The sequence below is a fragment of the Nerophis lumbriciformis genome, linkage group LG16, assembly GCF_033978685.3.
Source record: "Nerophis lumbriciformis linkage group LG16, RoL_Nlum_v2.1, whole genome shotgun sequence".
Taxonomy (NCBI): domain Eukaryota; kingdom Metazoa; phylum Chordata; class Actinopteri; order Syngnathiformes; family Syngnathidae; genus Nerophis; species Nerophis lumbriciformis.
The window spans coordinates 32807099-32827203 of NC_084563.2; the positions used below are offsets into that span (position 1 = coordinate 32807099).

General features: G+C 35.0%; 1 protein-coding gene across 3 annotated transcripts in view; it reads right to left on the reverse strand.

Moving 5' to 3' along the window:
• pax5 (paired box 5) overlaps nt 1-20105 on the reverse strand; it is a 232053-nt gene that overhangs the window by 134036 nt on the left and 77912 nt on the right. For all 3 annotated transcript variants that reach the window (XM_061977033.1, XM_061977032.1, XM_061977034.1), the window contains one exon: nt 12053-12178. In XM_061977033.1, coding sequence (XP_061833017.1) covers nt 12053-12178 — 126 coding nt within the window. The remainder of the gene's footprint in view (nt 1-12052; nt 12179-20105) is intronic.

Consider the following 20105-nt stretch of genomic DNA (forward strand, 5'->3'; position numbering starts at 1 on the left):
TATACACACTGCAAGTATATATATAATGTAGTAACAGACACCTTCATAACAATATGTAATATGTACAATATACACACTGCAAGTAAATATATAATGTAGTAGCAGACACCTTCATAACAATATGTAATATGCACAATATACACACTGCAAGTATATATATAATGTAGTAACAGACACCTTCATAACAATATGTAATGTATTGTATATACACACTGCAAGTATGTATATAATGTAGTAACAGAAACCTTCATAACAATATGTAATATGTACAATATACACACTGCAAGTAAATATATAATGTAGTACCAGACACCTTCATAACAATATGTTATATGCACAATATACACACTGCAAGTATATATATAATGTAGTAACAGACACCTTCATAACAATATGTAATGTATTGTATATACACACTGCAAGAATGTATATAATGTAGTAACAGAAACCTTCATAACAATATGTAATATGTACAATATACACACTGCAAGTATATGTATAATGTAGTAACAGAAACCTTCATAACAATATGTAATATGTACAATATACACACTGCAAGTATATATATAATGTAGTAACAGACACCTTCATAACAATATGTAATATGTACAATATACACACTGCAAGTATATATATAATGTATTAACAGACACCATAACAATATGTAATATGTACAATATATACACTGCAAGTATATATATATAATGTAGTAACAGACACCTTCATAACAATATGTAATATGTACAATATACACACTGCAAGTATATATATATATATATATATATATATATATATATATATATATATATATATATATATATATATAATGTAGTAACAGACACCTTCATAACAATATGTAGTATTTACAATATGTAATATGTACAATATACACACTACAAATATATATATAATGTTGTAAATGCAAACTGCAAGTATATATATGATGCAGTGACAGACACCTTCATAACAATATGTAATATATTGTATATACACACTGCAAGTATGTATATAATGTAGTAACAGACACCTTCATAACAATATGTAATATGCACAATATACACACTGCAAGTATATATATATGATGCAGTAACAGACACCTTCATAACAATATGTAATGTATTGTATATACACACTGCAAGTATGTATATAATGTAGTAACAGACACCTTCATAACAATATGTAATATGTACAATATACACACACTGCAAGTATATATATAATGTAGCAACAGACACCATAACAATATGTAATATGTACAATATACACACTGCACGTGTGTGTATATATAATATATATATATATATATATATAGTGTAGTAACAGACACCTTCATAACAATATGTAATATGTACAATATACACACTGCAAGTATATATATATATATATATAATGTAGTAACAGACACCTTCATAACAATATGTAATATGTACAATATACACACTGCAAGTATATATATAATGTAGTAACAGACACCTTCATAACAATATGTAATATGTACAATATACACACTGCAAGTAAATATATAATGTAGTAGCAGACACCTTCATAACAATATGTAATATGCACAATATACACACTGCAAGTATATATATAATGTAGTAACAGACACCTTCATAACAATATGTAATGTATTGTATATACACACTGCAAGTATGTATATAATGTAGTAACAGAAACCTTCATAACAATATGTAATATGTACAATATACACACTGCAAGTAAATATATAATGTAGTACCAGACACCTTCATAACAATATGTTATATGCACAATATACACACTGCAAGTATATATATAATGTAGTAACAGACACCTTCATAACAATATGTAATGTATTGTATATACACACTGCAAGAATGTATATAATGTAGTAACAGAAACCTTCATAACAATATGTAATATGTACAATATACACACTGCAAGTATATGTATAATGTAGTAACAGAAACCTTCATAACAATATGTAATATGTACAATATACACACTGCAAGTATATATATAATGTAGTAACAGACACCTTCATAACAATATGTAATATGTACAATATACACACTGCAAGTATATATATAATGTATTAACAGACACCATAACAATATGTAATATGTACAATATATACACTGCAAGTATATATATATATAATGTAGTAACAGACACCTTCATAACAATATGTAATATGTACAATATACACACTGCAAGTATATATATATATATATATATATATATATAATGTAGTAACAGACACCTTCATAACAATATGTAGTATTTACAATATGTAATATGTACAATATACACACTACAAATATATATATAATGTTGTAAATGCAAACTGCAAGTATATATATGATGCAGTGACAGACACCTTCATAACAATATGTAATATATTGTATATACACACTGCAAGTATGTATATAATGTAGTAACAGACACCTTCATAACAATATGTAATATGCACAATATACACACTGCAAGTATATATATATGATGCAGTAACAGACACCTTCATAACAATATGTAATGTATTGTATATACACACTGCAAGTATGTATATAATGTAGTAACAGACACCTTCATAACAATATGTAATATGTACAATATACACACACTGCAAGTATATATATAATGTAGCAACAGACACCATAACAATATGTAATATGTACAATATACACACTGCACGTGTGTGTATATATAATATATATATATATATATATATATATATATATATATAGTGTAGTAACAGACACCTTCATAACAATATGTAATATGTACAATATACACACTGCAAGTATATATATATATATATATATATATAATGTAGTAACCGACACCTTCATAACAATATGTAATATGTACAATATACACACTGCAAGTACATATATATAATGTAGTAACAGACACCTTCATAACAATATGTAATATGTACAATATACACACTGCAAGTATATATATAATGTAGTAACAGACACCTTCATAACAATATGTAATATGTACAATATACACACTGCAAGTATATATATAATGTAGTAACAGGCACCTTCATAACAATATGTAATATGTACAATATACTAGGGCTGCAGCTAACGATTATTTTTCTATCGATTAATCTATAGATTATTTTTTTCGATTAATCGGTTAATCTATAGATTATTTTTCCTTTTACCGAATATTTTTTTTATTTAAAATGAAGAGGAAAAAATAAATGTAGGCCAGTTTTTTCAAAAGGCATGGCTTTTATTTACAAAAAAAAAAGTATGGCCACTCAGTCAACATTGACAACAACATGACAAAATATTCTGTAACAATGGAAACATTTAAAACTTTTAACATTTAACAAAATTAAAAGTAGCTTATTTGCTTTTTAATGTGCAAATATAAAAGTAAACATCCAGTGCAAATCTTAATATTCTGGAATAGTATAAGCATTTAAAAAGTAAAAGTATTGCTTATTTTGCTTTAAAATGTGCAAAAATAAAGATAAACATCCAATACAAAAAAGTGCAAAACGGAAATATTCTGTAACAAGTGTAAACATTTCAACAAAAGTAAAAGTATTGCTTATTTGCTAAAATGTGCAAAAATAAAGCTAAACATCCAATACAAAAAAGTGTACAGTGTAAACATTTCAACAAAAGTAAAAGTATTGCTTATTTTGCTTAATAACACAACAATGATAGTATGATTAAAGTGAAAGTTAATTGTTGGTTTGTACATAGTATATGTAACTGTTAATGTTGTAAAAGGTATTTGCACAACTAATTAACGTTAGCGTTTGTGACACGTCTTGTGCCGTGGGGTTCTTTCAGGACCGACAGACTGAACGCCAGACGGCTTTGCCAGGTTTACAATCTTTTAATTTTACACAAAGTCTTTTCTCTTCCAACTCTTTTCTCTTTTTTTCCTCGCTTTTCAGCTCCTCTTCCTCGCTCGCTCGTCGTCCCGTCTCTTGCGGCGTCGCTCCCGGCGCGCCCCGCCTCGCCGCTCGCTCGCCGCCGCCGCCTCTCCACAGCGTTAAAGAGGAGCGCGTCTTTGTAAACACTGAACAGGCACGCCAAACGCGCCTCTCAGAGCAAACGGTGCTTTAGTTTATGAATTTACAACGCAGATACAAATGACACAGTCATGTTTTTGTGTAATAATGACAACGTATACGCACGCGGACGATTGACTTGATGGTGATGGCAAGAACGCTGTCGGGGGTTTTCTTTTCAAATGTTCGTTCATAGCCGTTGTGCTGCTATGATAGGCCATTTCCGCTCGACACAGTGTGCATACAACAACATTATTAGGCCGTTTATTGAAATACTCCGACACTTTTGACGACTTTTGGCGTGCTTTTTTCCCCTCGCTCGCATCGTCTGCTTTGCGCTCCGCCATGACAGTAGTGTGACGTAAATATGCGACGCGCCGACGCACAAAAACGGCGTCGACGTATTTACGTAACCGATGACGTCGACTACGTCGACGCGTCGTTTCAGCCTTACAATATACACACTGCAAGTATATATATATATATATATATATATATATATAATGTAGTAACAGACACCGTCATAACAATATGTAATATGTACAATATTTAGGTCATTTTAATCATTGACGGATCTAATTCCTCTGTGCATTTATTTCTGTTACCATAGCAGTTTACTTCCGACTTCCGTCAACGAAATGTGTTCCTACTTCCATAAACAAACGTGAATGTGTTCTGACAGACTTGGTAGCAATCAACGAAGACGACTATTTTTGGACAAATGAGGATTCACAACCTTATCTTTTTGAAGCTGAGTATACGGAGGATGAATTACTGCTTCTAGAAGCCAGCACGAAAGAAGAGTGAGACGTTGGAGCAGACGGAAGCCCAGAGAGTGAGGTGAAAGTGACTAAAAGCTGCAAAATGTGGAATTTGGAGACGGGCTATTTCGACATAAATAGAGTGAACACCCAAATAAACCGGGAAAAAAATTGTCCTGGGACAACTGGAACAAACGCATAACTGTCCATGATATCTATTATGCTTGTTAGCATATGCTAGCTGTGTACAAACAAAACATGAAATAATACTTCACAGGGATTTAGTTGTAGAATTGTTTGCTATCATTATCTGCATTGCTAGCCACCAAGAACGAGCCGATTTTTACAAGTTAGAATGCAAAAAAAACAACATTTTGTGTTCTTGTCTCTCAAGATTGTGCACGATAGGCAATTAAAAAATAAATAAAAGTGCAGTTCCCCTTTAAGCCAACAGGCGGCCATGTCACACACGTGCAGAACAAGGTGCAACAATATTGCCGCTAATTGGATTACAGAGCTCCCGCTGAAGTCTTTGGCGAAGTGGTAAAGGCACACATAATGGAAAGAAAGAAACATTGAAAAGATTTCCATTATGGCTCGTTTTTCACCACCGATATCTGGACTTGTCGGCTAATGTGAGAGCAGCGCTGATACGCTCCGCTCTCATAATGAGGATAGCTTGATGGCAGCTGCATGACACGCACACTAAAGTGGGAAATCAAAATATGGAAGATTAAATCAAAAATGACTTATTTGGATTTTTTTTTTTAAATCTCCAAATTCGAGTTTGAAAAATCTAAAGTGAATGTTTTTGCTCCGCCATGCTTTTTGCCCCCATCAGCTTCCGTAGACCTGAATTGATTAACGTAGACCCCGACTTAAACAAGTTGAAAAACTTATTGGGGTGTTACCATTGAGTGGTCAATTGTACGCAATATGCAGAGGTGGGTAGTAACGCGCTACATTTACTCCGTTACATCTACTTGAGTAACTTTTGGGATAAATTGTACTTCTAAGAGTAGTTTTAATGCAACATACTTTTACTTGAGTATATTTATAGAGAAGAAACGCTACTTTTACTCCGCTACTTTTACTCCGATACTTTTACTCCGCTACTTTTATCTACATTCAGCTCGCTACTCGCTACTAATTTTTATCGATCTGTTAATGCACGCTTTGTTTGTTTTGGTTTGTCATAGTGCCTGCGTTTCAACAAATACAGTCACTGGTGACGTTCACTCCGTTCCACCAATCAGATGCAGTCACTGGTGATGTTGGACCAATCAAACAGAGCCAGGCGGTCACATGACCTGACTTAAACAAGTTGAAAAACTTATTGGGGTGTTACCATTTAGTGGTCAATTGTACGGAATATGTACTGTACTGTGCAATCTACTAATAAAAGTTTCAATCAATCAATCAAAAGTGTGAAGGAAAAAAGACCCTTTTTTATTTCAACCGTACATCCCGTCAAAAGCCTAAAGACTGACTGCACAGTTCCTGTCTTCACAATAAAAGTGCCGCTCCATCGCGCCTGCACTTTCAAAACAAGAGTCTCCGAAAGCAGCGCAAACAAGCTAGCAAGCTACGGAGTTTGCCGCCAATGTATTTCTTGTAAAGTGTATAATAACGAATATGGAAGCTGGACAAATAAGATGCCAAAAACCAACCACTTTCATGTGGTATTAGACAGAAAGGAGGAACTTTTTTTCTCCTCCATTTGAAAACGTGGACGCTATCATCACTACTGTCTGATTACAATTAATGCAAGTCATCAGAATCAGGTAATACACCAACTTATATTCTTGTCTTCATGAAAGAAAGGAATCTATATGTGTTAAACATGCATGTATATTCATTAAAACACCTTTAACATGTAAACAAAAACGGCAAAATAAATATAAATTATATACTGTATATATATAAATGTGTGTATATATATATATATATATATATATATATATATATGTGTGTATGTATATATATATATATATATATATATATATATATATATATATATGACAGTGTGTGTATGTTACTCATCAGTTACTCAGTACTTGAGTAGTTTTTTCACAACATACTTTTTACTCAAGTAAATATTTGGGTGACTACTCCTTACTTTTACTTGAGTAATAAATCTCTAAAGTAACAGTACTCTTACTTGAGTACAATTTCTGGCTACTCTACCCACCTCTGGCAATATGTACTGTACTGTGCAATCTACTAATAAAAGACTCAATCAAAAAACTTGCCTGCCCCCTTACTTACTGACTCAGGCCTGGGCAATTATTTTGACTCTGGGGGGCCAGATTTATACACATACATATATATACATACATACATACATATATACACCCACCCACACACACACACACACATATATATGCATGTACATACAACCCCCGTTTCCATATGAGTTAGGAAATTGTGTTAGATGTAAATATAAACGGAATACAATGATTTGTAAATCCTTTTCAACCCATATTCAGTTGAATATGCTACAAAGACAACATATTTGATGTTCAAACTCATAAACATTTGCAAATAATCATTAACTTTAGAATTTGATGCCAGCAACACGTGACAAAGAAGTTGGGAAAGGTGGCAATAAATACTGATAAAGTTGAGGAATGCTCATCAAACACTTATTTGGAACATCCCACAGGTGTGCAGGCTAATTGGGAACAGGTGGGTGCCATGATTGGGTATAAAAGTAGATTCCATGAAATGCTCAGTCATTCACAAACAAGGATGGGGCGAGGGTCACCACTTTGTCAACAAATGCGTGAGCAAATTGTTGAACAGTTTAAGAAAAACCTTTCTCAAGCAGCTATTGCAAGGAATTTAGGGATTTCACCATCTACGGTCCGTAATATCATCAAAGGGTTCAGAGAATCTGGAGAAATCACTGCACGTAAGCAGCTAAGCCCGTGACCTTCGATCCCTCAGGGTGTACTGCATCAGCAAGCGACATCAGTGTGTAAAGGATATCACCACATGGGCTCAGGAACACTTCAGAAACCCACTGTCAGTAACTACAGTTGGTCGCTACATCTGTAAGTGCAAGTTAAAACTCTCCTATGCAAGGCGAAAACCGTTTATCAACAACACCCAGAAACCCCGTCGGCTTCGCTGGGCCTGAGCTCATCTAAGATGGACTGATACAAAGTGGAAAAGTGTTCTGTGGTCTGACGAGTCCACATTTCAAATTGTTTTTGGAAACTGTGGACGTCGTGTCCTACGGACCAAAGAGGAAAAGAACCATCCGGATTGTTCTAGGCGCAAAGTGTAAAAGCCAGCATGTGTGATGGTATGGGGGTGTATTAGTGGCCAAGACATGGGTAACTTACACATCTGTGAAGGCGCCATTAATGCTGAAAGGTACATACAGGTTTTGGAGCAACATATGTTGCCATCTAAGAATTCTACCTGAGAAGCTTCAAAAATGTGTCTCCTCAGTTCCCAAACGTTTACTGAGTGTTGTTAAAAGGAAAGGCCATGTAACACAGTGGTGAACATGCCCTTTCCCAACTACTTTGGCACGTGTTGCAGCCATGAAATTCTAAGTTAATTATTATTTGCAAAAAAAAAATAAAGTTTATGAGTCTGAACATCAAATATGTTGTCTTTGTAACGCATTCAATTGAATATGGGTTGAAAAGGATTTGCAAATCATTGTACTTACTACTTAGATGACCATAGCAACTAATTAGATGACCATAGCAATGAATTAGATGACCATAGCAACTAATTAGATGACCATAGCAACGAATTAGATGACCATAGCAACTAATTAGATGACCATAGCAACTAATTAGATGACCATAGTAACGTATTACATGACCATAGCAACTAATTAGATGACCATAGCAACTAATTAGATGACCATAGCAACTAATTAGATGACCATAGTAACTAATTATATTACCATAATAACTCATTAGATGACCATAGCAACTAATTATATTACCATAGTAACTAATTATATTACCATAGTAACTCATTAGATGACCATAACAAAGAATTAGATGACCATAGCAACTAATTAGATGACCATAGCAACTAATTATATTACCATAGTAACTAATTATATTACCATAGTAACTCATTAGATGACCATAGCAACTAATTAGATGACCATAGCAACTAATTAGATGACCATAGCAACGAATTAGATGACCATAGCAACTAATTAGATGACCATAGTAAGTAATTAGATGACCATAGCAACTAATTAGATTACCATAGTAACGAATTACATGACCATAGCAAGTAATTAAAAGACCATAACAAAGAATTAGATGACCATAGCAACTAATTAGATGACCATGGCAACTATTTAGATGACCATAGTAACTAATTAGATGACCATAGCAACTAATTAGATGACCATTGCAACTAATTAGATGACCATAGCAAGTAATTAATAGACCATAACAAATAATTCGATGACCATAGCAACTAATTAGATGACCATAGCAACTAATTAGATGACCATAGCAACTAATTATATTACCATAGTAACTAATTATATTACCATAGTAACTCATTAGATGACCATAGCTACTAATTAGATGACCATAGTAACAAATTACATGACCATAGCAACTAATTAGATGACCATAGTAACTAATTAGATGACCATAGCAACTAATTAGAAGACCATAGCAACTCATTAGATGACCATAGTAAGTAATTAGATGACCATAGCAAGTAATTAAAAGACCATAACAAAGAATTAGACCATAGCAACAAATTAGATGACCATAGCAACGAATTATATGACCATAGTAACTAATTAGATGACCATAGCAACTAATTAGATGACCATAGCAACTAATTAGATGACCATAGCAACTAATTAGATGACCATAGTAACTAATTACATTACCATAGTAACTAATTATATTACCATAGTAAGTAATTAGATGACCATAGTAAGTAATTAGATGACCATAGTAAGTAATTAAATGACCATAGCAACTAATTAGACCACCATAGAAACTAATTAGATTACCATAACAACTAATTAGATGACCATAGTAAGCAATTAGATGACCATAGTAAGTAATTAGATGACCATAGTAACTAATTAGATGATCATAGTAACTAATTAGATGACCATAGCAACTAATTAAAAGACCATAACAAAGAATTAGATGACCATAGCAACGAATTAGATGACCATAGCAACTAATTAGATGACCATAGTAACTAGTATATCATGTGTGTGAGTGTGAGTGTGCGTGAGTGTGTGTGAGCCCCAAGTTCCAACATCTGGTCCTGTCTAATTTAGCACAGGAGTCTGTCTGCGTGATGGCTTTTTAAAGCCACTGAAAGGCCTGCAAATAAATACAGTAGCTACTGTACACCAGCACTGACACACCATATTGATGGAGGGTTACGATCAATAGCGCATGAACAAACTTCCTCTCAGGCGCATCCCCAGCAGGGTTTGTGAATGAAGATGTTTTGGTGTCGCGCACGCTGGAAACGAGGGGGCTCCTCAGGCTATTGTGTACATGTGGAAGTACATGTGTACACACACACACACACACACACACACACACACACACACACACACACACACACACACACACACACACACACACACACACACACACACACACACACACACACACACACACACACACACACACACACACACACACACACACACACACACACACACACACACACACACACACACACACACACACACACACACACACACACACACACACACACACACACACACACACACACACACACACACACACACACGTATTTGTTTCCTTCCTGAGACCTGAGAAAAATGCCTCCCTCTTTAGGACCAGCCTTTCTAGATATATGAAGATGTGTATTGACAATATTAATAATATTTACATACTATGCAAATATAAAAAAAGCTTGTTGTGAAAAATGAGTTGGAATTTCGCAAGAAAAAGGTCACAATTTCACAGGAAAAACTTAGAATTTTGGCAGTATTATAATAAAAGTCGTCATTTTACTCAACATTTTACAAGAAAAACTGAACATTTGTGCAATATTATGATAAAAGTTGGAATTTTACTCAATGAGAGTAAAGAAAAGCTTAGAATGTTGGCAACTTTATGAAGAAAATTGTAATTTTACCCAACAAAATTTACAATTTGATAAGAAAACTAACATTTTGGCAATATTATAATATTCAAAATTTTACTTGGCAAAATGATGACAGAAGTCATAATTTTAACTCAAAAACTGTCAATGTCTTCACAAGAACAACAACAAAAATTGGCAATATTGTGATAAAAGTCAGAATTTTGTATGACAAATGTCACCATTTTGCATACTTTTACATAAAAAAGTAATACTTTTACATAAAAAAGTAATACTTTTACATAAAAAAGTAATAATTTCACGAGAAAATATTGCAATATTACAGAAACAAAAAGAATGAGAAATTGTTCCCAATTTTAAAAGAAAAAAGTCGACACATTATGGGAAAAAGACTTAGTTGATTTTTAATTTTTTTAATTTTTTTGTTTGTGATTGGTTTTTAATCGTCATTATTTACTTCAAGTTATTACAGTATGTCTCTAAATTCATATTTATTTATTTTTTGTGTTAATTTTGGCCAAAGGGGATGCATTTCAATTTCTTACACACACTTGTTATTTCATATGTTGACCAGAGGGGGAGCACTTCAAATGTTTACACACACTTGTTATTTCATATGTTGACCAGAGGGGGAGCACTTCAAATGTTTACACACACTTGTTATTTCATATGTTGACCAGAGGGGGAGCACTTAAACTTTTTACACACACTTATTTCATATGTTGACCAGAGGGGGAGCACTTCAAATGTTTACACACACTTGTTATTTCATATGTTGACCAGAGGGGGAGCACTTAAACTATTTACACACACTTGTTATTTCATATGTTGACCAGAGGGGGAGCACTTAAACGTTTTACACACACTTATTTCATATGTTGACCAGAGGGGGAGCACTTTTAAAAGCGACACAGTCAATTAGAAAAATCCCTCCTTTTTGGGACCACCCTCATTTTGATAGATGTCACCAGCAGGGGTGCAAATGAGACATTCTCTATTAGATGCAATGGTTTTCTGATTTATGTCATCACTTGTTCACACCTCCTCATATGGAAGATACTTTTCCTTCTTGGTGTCTCAAGAAGGGTAGGAATACACAACACACACACACACACACACACACACACACACACACACACACACACACACACACACACACACTCACCTTCATCCCGCTTCCTCTTGCCAACGTCAGCGGCCGAGCTGATACCCAGAATGCCGCTGATGGAGTACGACGAGCCGGCAGAGTCGCTGGTCACAGCAGGGACCTGCGTGGCGGCCACTGATGTTGCTGTAAACAAATCACGCAAGAAAGTTCCTTTTCAGTTGTTGTCTGCGAGCACAGGTGTCACACTCAATCTGATCTGATTCAATGCAGTCTTTATTTTCATGACTATTTACATTGTAGAAACTATGAATGAACACATGTTGAGTTATGTACTCAACAAAAAAAGGTGAAATATTATAGTTTCTTCAAAATAGCCACCCTTTGCTCTGATTACTGCTTTGCACACACTTGGCATTCTCTCCATGAGCTTCAAGCACACCTGTGAAGTGAAAACCGTTTCAGGTGACTACCTCTTGAAGCTCATCCAGAGAATGCCAAGAGTCGGCAAAATGTCCCGGAAAACCAGGAATTCTGGAAAATCCGGCATTTTGATACTTGAACGGTTCCGAAGGCCGTGGAGCGCGCCAAGCTTTTGTGGCACAATAATAATAAATAGATGATTTTCTGGTGTTGAATAGTATTGTGTGAATGCTTGGAGACCCACACAATAATAATAATAATAATAATAATAAATAGATGACTTTTTGTTGTAGAATCTTATTGCTTGGACACTCACACAATTGTAATAATAATAATAATGATACTAATAATAGATGATTTTCTGGTGTAGAATCTTATTGTGTGAATGCTTGGACACCCACACAATAATAATAATAATGATAATAATAATAAATAGATGATTTTCTGGTGTAGAATCGTATTGTGTGAATGCTTGGACACCCACACAATAATAATAATAATAATAATAATCATAAATACATGACTTTGTTGTGGAATCTTATTGCTTGGACACTCACACAATAGTAATAATAATAGTAATGATAATAATAATAAAAAGATGATTTTCTGGTGTAGAACCTTATTGTGTGAATGCTTGGACACCCACACAATAATAATAATAATGATAATAACAATAAATAGATGATTTTCTGGTGTAAAATCTTATTGTGTGAATGCTTGGACACCCACACAATAATAATAATGATAATAATAATAATAAGATGACTTTTTGTTGTAGAATCTTATTGCTTAGACACTTACACAATAGTAATTCTAATAATAATAATAATAATAAATAAATGACTTTTTCGTGTAGAATATTGTGTGAATGCTTGGACACACACAATAATAATGATAATAATAATAAATAGATTACTTTTTGGTGTAGAATCTAATTGTGTTAATGCTTGGACACTAACACAATAATAATAATAATAATAAATAAATGACTTTTTGGTGTATAATCTTATTGTGTGAATGCTTGGACACACACAATAATAATAATGATACAAATATGACTTTTTGGAGTATAATCTTATGTGGGAATGCTTGGAGACTCACAATAATAATAATAATAATAATAATAATAATACAAATACAACTTTTTGGTGTAGAATCTTATATGTGTGAATGCTTGGACTCTCACACAATAATACTAATACAAATATGAATTTTTGGAGTAGAATCTTATATGTGTGAATGCTTAGACACTCACAATAATAATAATAATAAAAATTAAAATATAACTTTTTGGAGGAGAATCTTATATGTGTGAATGCTTGGACACTCACACAATAATAATAATAATACAAATATGACTTTTTGGAATATAATTTTATTGAGTGAATGCTTGGACACTCACACAATAATAATAATAATAACAATAATATGACTTTTTGGAGGAGAAGCTTATGTGTGAATGTTTGGACACTCACACAATAATAAAATTATGACTTTTTGGAGTAGAATCTTATATGTGTGAATGCTTGGACACTCATAATAAATAGATTACTTTTTGGTGTAGAATCTTATTGTGTGAATGCTTGGACACTCACACAATAATAATAATAATAAAAATATGACTTTTTGAAGTAGAATCTTATATGTGTGAATGCTTGGACACTCATAATAATAATAAATAGATGACTTTTTGGTGTAGAATATTATTGTGTGAATGCTTGGACACTCACACAATAATAATAATAATATTATAAATATGACTTTTTGGATTAGAATCTTATAAGTGTGAATGCTGGACACACACACAATAATAATAAAAATAGGACTTTTGGTGTAGAATCTTATATGTGTGAATGCTTGGACACTCATAATAATAATAAATAGATTACTTTTTGGTGTAGAATATTATTGTGTGAATGCTTGGACACTCACACAATAATAATAATAATATTATAAAAGTTAAAGTTAAAGTTAAAGTACCAATGATTGTCTCACACACACTAGGTGTGGCGAAATTATTCTCTGCATTTGACCCATCACCCTTGATCACCCCCTGGGAGGTGAGGGGAGCAGTGGGCAGCAGCGGTGGCTGCGCCCGGGAATCATTTTGGTGATTTTTGGAGTAGAATCGTATTGTGTGAATGCTTGGACACTCACAAATAATAATTCTAATAATAATAATCATCAATAGATAACTTCTTGGAGTAGAATCTTATGTGTGGATGCTGGACACTCACAATAATAATACAAATGTGACTTTTTGGATTAGAATCTTATAAGTGTGAATGCTGGACACACACACAATAATAATAAAAATAGGACTTTTGGTGTAGAATCTTATATGTGTAAATGCTTGAACAGTCACACAATAATAATATTTAATAAAAAATAAAAAAAATACTTTTTGGAGTAGAATCGTATTGTGTGAATGCTTGGACACTCACAAATAATAATTCTAATAATAATAATAATAATAATGATAATAAATAGATAACTTTTTGGTGTATAATCTTATATGTGTAAATGCTTGAACAGTCACACAATAATAATATTTAATAAAAATAAAAAAAATATTACTTTTTGGAGTAGAATCGTATTGTGTGAATGCTTGGACACTCACAAAATAATAATTCTAATAATAATAATAATAATAAATAGATAACTTTTTGGTGTAGAATCTTATTGTGCGAATGCCTGGACACTCACAATAATAATAATATTACAAATATGACTTCTTGGAGTAGAATCTTATGTGTGAATGCTGGACACTCACAATAATAAAATGTGACTTTTTGGTGTAGAATCTTGTATGTGTAAATGCTTGAACAGTCACACAATTATATATTTTTTTTAAATATGACTTTTTGGAGTAGAATCTTATATGTGTGAATGCTAGGACACTCACACAATAATAATAATAAAAATATGACTTTTTGGAGTAGAATCTTATATGTGTGAATGCTTGGACACTCATAATAATAATAAATAGATTACTTTTTGGTGTAGAATCTTATTGTGTGAATGCTTGGACACTCACACAATAATAATAATATTATAAATATGACTTTTTGGAGTAGAATCTTATATGTGTGAATGCTTGGACACTCATAATAATAATAAATAGATTACTTTTTGGTGTAGAATCTTATTGTGTGAATGCTGGACACTCACTCAATGATAAAAATAGGACTTTTTGGTGTAGAATCTTATATGTGTAAATGCTTGAACAGTCACACAATAACAATATTTAATTTTAAAAAAAAATGACTTTTTGGAGTAGAATCGTATTGTATGAATGCTTGGACACTCAAAATAATTCTAAAAATAATAATAATAAATAGATACGTTTTTGGTGTAGAATCTTTTATGTGTATATGCTTGAACAGTCACACAATAATAATATTTAATAAAAAAATAAAAAAAATTACTTTTTGGAGTAGAATCGTATTGTGTGAATGCTTGGACACTCACAAATAATAATTCTAAATAATAATCATCAATAGATAACTTCTTGGAGTAGAATCTTATGTGTGAATGCTGGACACTCACAATAATAATACAAATATGACTTTTTGGTGTAGAATCTTATATGCGTAAATGCTTGAACAGTCACACAATTATAATATTTTTTTTTTTAAATATGACTTTTTGGAGTAGAATCTTATTTGTGTGAATGCTAGGACACTCACACAATAATAATAATAAATAGATGACATTTTGGAGTAGAATCTTATGTGTAAATGCTTGGACACTCACATAATAATAATATTAATAATAATAATATGACTTTTTGGAGTAGAATCTTATGTGTGAATGCTTGGACACTCACACAATAATAATAATAATAATAAATAGATGACTTTTTAGTGTAGAATCTTATGTGTGAATGCTTGGACACTCACACAATAATAATAATATTAATAATAAGAATATGACTTTTTGGAGTAGAATCTTATATGTGTGAATGCTAGGACACTCACACAATAATAATAATATTAATAATAATGATAATATGACTTTTTGGAGTAGAATCTTATGTGTGAATGCTTGGACACTCATAATAATAATAATAATAATAATAATAATAATAATAATAAATAGATGACTTTTTGGTGTAAAATCTTATGTGTGAATGCTTGGACACTCACAATAATAATAATAATAATAATAATAATATATATGACTTTTTGTTGTAGAATCTTATTGTGTAAATGCTTGGACACTCACACTATAATAATAATAATAAAAGTAAATTGATGACATTTTGGAGTAGAATCTTATATGTGTGAATGCTTGATCACTCACACAATAACGAGACAGTTTTTGAACGGCTCCTTAAGATCCGGCTCCCTTCGAGGCCGTCACTCACGCCTGGTCTCCTTATCTGTGGCCTATAGAAGCAGGCAAGAGGCTGAGTGACAGTACGGTGTCCCACCAGGGACAGAAAGGTGTGGAGACAGACACCCTAATCCTCTCTCCCAGCAGACCCCCCCCCCACAACACAACAAGACAAGAACAAACAGGGGAAGTTAATAATAATCATAATAATAATAATAAATAAACTACACAAAACAAACCGGGAGGTCAGGCTGCTTTCAGTCTGTTCCTGAAGTGATAATGAATGCATATCCCTCATTTCCCATCACTTCATTTAGCACTTCAATTATCTGATTTTCCTTTCTCTTTTTCTCTCACCTCTGTTTTCTTTTCTTTCATTCTTTTTTTTTTTTTTTTTTTATCATCAGAACATAATGCTTTTACTCTGCAAATCCAAACGTTCAATTTTCCGCCTGGGAGTGGGAGCCGTTTATCTGGATAATCTGCCAAAGCGTGTGAGCGTAGAAAGTGCGGAGGAGGGGGCGGTGCGTACGAAATTAATTTAGATTAATAGACAATGTGCGATTGTGGAGATATGACACGCACTGAAACACAATCCCACGCCTGCTGGGGCACGTGGGGGGCTCTCATATTTATTTTCAACTCAGATAGTCATCAAATAAAAGTCATTATGCGGTGCTTATATACATACTGTATATTGCCTCATTCTATGGTAGCCGTTAGGCTTGCAAAATTCCGGGAAAATTCAAAGTTGGAAACTTTCCATGGGAATTGATGGAAAAATAAAGGGAATAACCATTGAATGCAACATGCTAGATCTTGCAGCATGATTATTAGCTAAAACAACCTGATTTCATGCAAATTCAGTAGAAGTTCAACCCTGCACTGTGCATTCCTCAATCTCATGTGTAGTCCATTCTTCCATCACATGCACAGATCATTCCCAGCATGCTACACACTACAGACCACACTAGTATTTGAGCCCAAGGACTTCATCCAGTCAGGTAAGTTTTGATCATATTACTGGGGTAAACATATTTGAACTATGGCAGTGGTTCTTAAGCTGGGTTCGATCGAACTCTAGGGGTTTGGTGATTCGGTCTCAGGGGTTCGGCGAAGGTAAATAAAAACTTCTCCCTATCGGCGTATTATGGATACCCCCAAACAATGTTCCCTTTAATTTTCCATCTGAGTTGCAGGTGTGTAAAAAAAGAATAATTATGTATAAGTTATCACACAACTCTCATGCTTAAAGGCCGTTGCTATAGTTATTATAGTGCTGAAGTTGTACTTTTCTATCTGTGCAAAGGCACAACTTGTAATCTTGCTTTGCGAGTTGTCTCGTGTCAGCAGTTTGTTTCCAGACCCTGCCTGCTGACTGCCAAGGACGGACATCGAGTACCTCAACGCAGACAAAACAGAGACAGGGCGAATTCTGAATAATCATGTATTGTGTCTACTGGGGCTGCTTGCATTACCCCTCCCTTCAGAAGCAGCCTTAGTGATGTTAACTAGGGACTTCCCGAATAAATAGAGGAGCACGTGGGGCTGTACCTTAGAGCGTAGGGGGAAACTGTATCCGAGTGTACAGCCCAATACGTCTCTCCTCATGAGTAAAATTCAACTCTGTCTCTGCTTGATTCCTTCTTCTTCCATCCATCCATCCATCCATCTTCTTCCGCTTATCCGAGGTCGGGTCGCGGGGGCAGCAGCCTAAGCAGGGAAGCCCAGACTTCCCTCTCCCCAGCCACTTCGTCCAGCTCTTCCTGTGGGACCCCGAGGCGTTCCCAGGCCAGCCGGGAGACGTAGTCTTCCCAACGTGTCCTGGGTCTTCCCCGTGGCCTCCTACCGGTCGGACGTGCCCTAAACACCTCCCTAGGGAGGCGTTCGGGTGGCATTCTGACCAGATGCCCGAACCACCTCATCTGGCTCCTCTCGATGTGGAGGAGCAGCGGCTTTACTTTGAGCTCCTCCCGGATGGCAGAGCATCTCACCCTATCTCTAAGGGAGAGCCCCGCCACCCGGCGGAGGAAACTCATTTCGGCCGCTTGTAACTGTGATCTTGTCCTTTCGGTCATAACCCAAAGCTCATGACCATAGGTGAGAATGGGAACGTAGATCGACCGGTAAATTGAGAGCTTTGCCTTCCGGCTCAGCTCCTTCTTCACCACAACGGATCGATACAGCGTCCGCATTACTGAAGACGCCGCACCGATCTGCCTGTCGATCTCACGATCCACTCTTCCCTCACTCGTGAACAAGACTCCGAGGTACTTGAACTCCTCCACTTGGGGCAAGATCTCCTCCCCAACCCGGAGATGGCACTCCACAATTTCCGGGCGAGAACCATGGACTCGGACTTGGAGGTGCTGATTCTCATCCCAGTCGCTTCACACTCAGCTGCGAACCGATCCAGTGAGAGCTGAAGATCCTGGCCAGATGAAGCCATCAGGACCACATCATCTGCAAAAAGCAGAGACCTAATCCTGCAGCCACCAAACCAGATCCCCTCAACGCCTTGACTGCGCCTAGAAATTCTGTCCATAAAAGTTATGAACAGAATGGGTGACAAAGGGCAGCCTTGGCGGAGTCCAACCCTCACTGGAAACGTGTCCGACTTACTAACGGCAATGCGGACCAAGCTCTGACACTGAGCATACAGTGAGCGGACTGCCACAATCAGACAGTCCGATACCCCATACTCTCTGAGCACTCCCCACAGGACTTCCCGAGGGACACGGTCGAATGCCTTCTCCAAGACCACAAAACACATGTAGACTGGTTGGGCAAACTCCCATGCACCCTCAAGGACCCTGCTGAGAGTATAGAGCTGGTCCACAGTTCCACGACCAGGACGAAAACCACACTGTTCCTCCTGAATCCGAGGTTCGACTATCCGGTGTAGCCTCCTCTCCAGTACACCTGAATAGACCTTACCGGGAAGGCTGAGGAGTGTGATCCCACGATAGTTAGAACACACCCTCCGGTTCCCCTTCTTAAAGAGAGGAACCACCACCCCGTTCTGCCAATCCAGTGGTACCGCCCCCGATGTCCACGCAATGCTGCAGAGTCTTGTCTCCTTCTTCTTGTCTTGTGTAATAGATAGTTCGGTGTTTGAACCTGACAGTAATTTGTTGTGAGTTCATGCACTGTGTTGGTTTTGTTCTTGGAACAAGGTGATGTTCATGCACGGTTCATATTGTGCACCAGTAAAAAAAAACATACAACTTTGTCTTGAATTTTTTTTAAATATAAATAATATTTTTCACTAAAGAAGGGTTCGGTGAATGCACATTTGAAACAGGTGGGGTTCGGCACCTCCAACAAAGTTAAGAACCACTGCTCTATGGTA